Source organism: Triticum aestivum, chromosome 5D (assembly GCF_018294505.1).
Source record: "Triticum aestivum cultivar Chinese Spring chromosome 5D, IWGSC CS RefSeq v2.1, whole genome shotgun sequence".
NCBI classification, from domain to species: Eukaryota; Viridiplantae; Streptophyta; class Magnoliopsida; order Poales; family Poaceae; genus Triticum; species Triticum aestivum.
The window spans coordinates 382,067,041-382,070,102 of record NC_057808.1 but is presented as its reverse complement, the minus strand read 5'-3'; the positions used below and the strand labels follow the sequence as shown (position 1 = coordinate 382,070,102).

The following is a 3,062-nucleotide window of genomic DNA, read 5'->3' as shown; positions in this document are numbered from 1 at the left end:
GTGCAGTCTACCGGCAAGTGGGTGGAGAAATTGTTAAAGCAGAGCAAGCTGCGAGCCATCCAGGAGGTGGATGGCACCACCGTCGCCGTCGCCGCCGCCGCCGCGAGTGTGCGTGACCGGCGGCGGCGGGTTCATCGCCTCGTGGCTCGTCAAGCTGCTCCTCTCCCGGGGCTACGCCGTCCACGCCACGCTCCGCGACCCGAGTAAGCACGGCGCACCTGATCCGGCCGCTCCTCCTCTCCTCTTGCTGCCTACTTCGCCGATTGATAATGATTGGCGGGGGTGCTGTTTCAGGTGATCCGAAGAACGCGCATCTGATGCAGCTGGACGGCGCGGCGGAGAGCCTGAGCTTGTTCAAGGCCGACGTGCTCGACCGCGCCGCGCTGGCCGCCGCCGTCGCGGGTTGCCAGGGCGTCTTCCATGTCGCCTCCCCTGTGCCCGCGGAGAAGATCGTCGATCCTGAGGCTAGTACACATCTGTCGATTTTCACCTGGTTTCGTGGCCAATTTACCGTGTGTTGATGGTTCACAAAATTACACAGCTCCCATGATTTATTCGTTGTTCCACCATGGAGATGGAGTCTCTCTCATAGCAGTAGTACCGTCAGAAATATTTGCAATTGGATTTTGACTTGCTATTTTCTTTCATTTCTGGGTGCGAATCTAGCACTGCTGTCGATGTCGATATAATTATATGCAACAGGTGTGGAATAGGAGCTTATTAGATCAGCATTTTAATAAGTGCGCTCACCTAATAGAGTAATAGAGTGCGAACTAAGTGACTCACTGCTGTCAGAGACGATTACAAGTTTTTACTGCCTTACTGGCACTGTAAAATCTCGTTGATGTCGAATATTTGGAAACTGCAGATTCTTGATGGTCTATTACTAATGTTGTGCTAAATATAACCGTGCAGTCAGAAGTCATGGTGCCTGCCGTGAAGGGCACCTTAAATATTCTTGAAGTTTGTTCATCTCTGAAGGTTCAGAAAGTTGTGGTGGTGTCATCCACTGCTGCCGTTCATTATGATCCCAACTGGCCTCAGGGTAAACCCAAAGACGAGAGTTGCTGGTCGGACAGAAAAGTATGCAAGGATAATGAGGTTAGGAATGTTAGAATTAGAACTGTTAGCTGATAGAACAATGAAATTCAGTCACAACATACTTGCTCAAGCTAAGCCTGTTGATATAACAATGGAATTTAGTCCCAATGTGCTTGCTGAAGGTAAGCATATACGTTAATTTCTTTACATGAAGATCTGACATGCGATTTTTTGTTAATCCCTAACATACTAGGGTATTCATCTTTAGTCAATAATTACTTGAGACTACAAAATGGTTGTGACATGTGAGGGCTTCCCTCAAAGCTTTGCATTTTTTGTTGGCAGATCTGGTATAGTCTTGCTAAAACTGTTGCTGAAGAGACAGTTTGGGAATATGCAGAGAAGTACAGGCTAAATGCTGTTGCAGTATGCCCTTGTATTGTTCTGGGGCCACAATTGCAATGTGCTGTCAATACTACAAGCGAACTCCTCCTCTATGTCATAACAGGTGCCCTCATTATTTCATTTTGTCCCTTCATATTGTTGGCGTGTTGGATTATCACTTATCTGACAAAACAAAATCATGTCTTTGGGTGGGCGAAATTCAGTAACCAGGCTCTCTTGGCAATGTAGGAATTTTGGAAGAATTGAAACCCTATAGAAAAATTTCCTATGTTTTTTTAGAAATTATTCCTATTTGGTCATAAAACGAATGTCGTTCTAGGAATATTACCAGAATGTGTTTTTTTGGACGTCCTATAGAATAACTGAATCTATGAAAAAAATGAATGATTTCTTCCATGTGCTTAGATCTCATGGAAAAATTCTTCTTGGCCTTCTGTCTTCCTGGATTACTGTTATATTACTATGGATTTTTTTTGCAAATTCCTTCTTTTGCTGCATGATTTAGAAGCCATGACATACCAATCATACACTTACTTTTTCTGTATTTGGGATTTAGAATCTTGTCCTCTAAGGATGCCCTTAATTTCCCCCTCTGTAAGAACTACAAAACTCATCTGTGCTGTTGAACAAGGTTCTTAAATATGATTGGACTAATAATATCATGACAGTTAATAATGTCTTGTATTGCTTTATTCTGTTTGTACACTATTGTTTTACCTCATCCTGTTAACAGCGTGTTGGAGAACTACTTGTCTTTTAATTATTGATGACTTCTGGGAGTGCTGAAAATTTTATTACAGGAGGTCCTAATGCGTTGAATGACGTGCTGTGGCACATAGTCGATGTCCGTGATGTGGCCGATGCCCTGCTTCTGCTATACGAGAAACCCGAATCATCCGGGAGATATATCTGCGCACCAAATTACATTAGCACAAAGGCTTTGCTGGAGCTGCTAAAGAAGACGCACCCTGACTACAACTATGTGAAATGGTGGGTCTCTTCTCTTACCGTGTGTTCCTTGTATGTATCAAATGGCACATTTGCCCTGAACGGCCGTGCTTGTTCATATGGTTTGAACAATTCTCTCTCCGCTTTCTGCAGCAAGGCGGATGCGCAGCAGAACTCTCGTATCACGCCGATCTCGTCGGGAAAACTGAGTAATCTGGGCTGGAAGCCGAGGGCATTGGAGGAGACGCTCCTGGATAGCATCGAATACCACCGGAAGGCGGGAAATCTGCAGGGTGTGGAGGGACAGACCTACCGCCTTCCTGATATTTTCCGTCATTTTCAAGCTGCCGACGAATGAGTCGAGAGCGCAGAGCGGCAGTGGCCTGTGCTTTATAGTTATGTCATTGTCCTTGTGAGTGCTGAATATTGTGGGAAATAGTTAAGGATCTGCTGGGAAGTTGGTAGGAGACCAGAGAGAGTGAAGCTGCTCATTGCCTCGCCGTCGATTGGCTTTGGCAACACAACTTTTCGGTTCAGGATCGTATCTCCTGATCTTCTGCTGTGTTGTGTCCAGATCTCATTGATGAAGCAAACTGGATTACAAATGTTATTGTTCAGAACATTTTACCCTCGTCGATAATGAAGGGGTAGAACCCCGATTACATGAA

At 45.2% G+C, this 3,062-nt stretch overlaps 1 protein-coding gene across 1 annotated transcript; it reads left to right on the top strand.

Moving 5' to 3' along the window:
- Positions 1 to 3,062, top strand: LOC123121954 (cinnamoyl-CoA reductase 1). The gene is made up of 6 exons (XM_044542054.1): positions 1 to 203; positions 295 to 464; positions 916 to 1,101; positions 1,387 to 1,549; positions 2,247 to 2,436; positions 2,548 to 3,062. Exons 1-6 carry the CDS (start codon positions 71 to 73, stop codon positions 2,750 to 2,752), a joined length of 1,047 nt encoding a protein of 348 aa, XP_044397989.1. The 5' UTR covers positions 1 to 70; the 3' UTR covers positions 2,753 to 3,062.

Bases quoted from the DNA above. Each gene is read 5' to 3' on its own strand.
- LOC123121954 (XM_044542054.1), top strand. From the start codon at position 71: ATGGCACCACCGTCGCCGTCGCCGCCGCCGCCGCGAGTGTGCGTGACC. The intron at 204-294 runs GTAAGCACGGCG...GTGCTGTTTCAG, and splicing joins CGCCACGCTCCGCGACCCGA to GTGATCCGAAGAACGCGCAT. The intron at 2,437-2,547 runs GTGGGTCTCTTC...CGCTTTCTGCAG, and splicing joins GACTACAACTATGTGAAATG to CAAGGCGGATGCGCAGCAGA.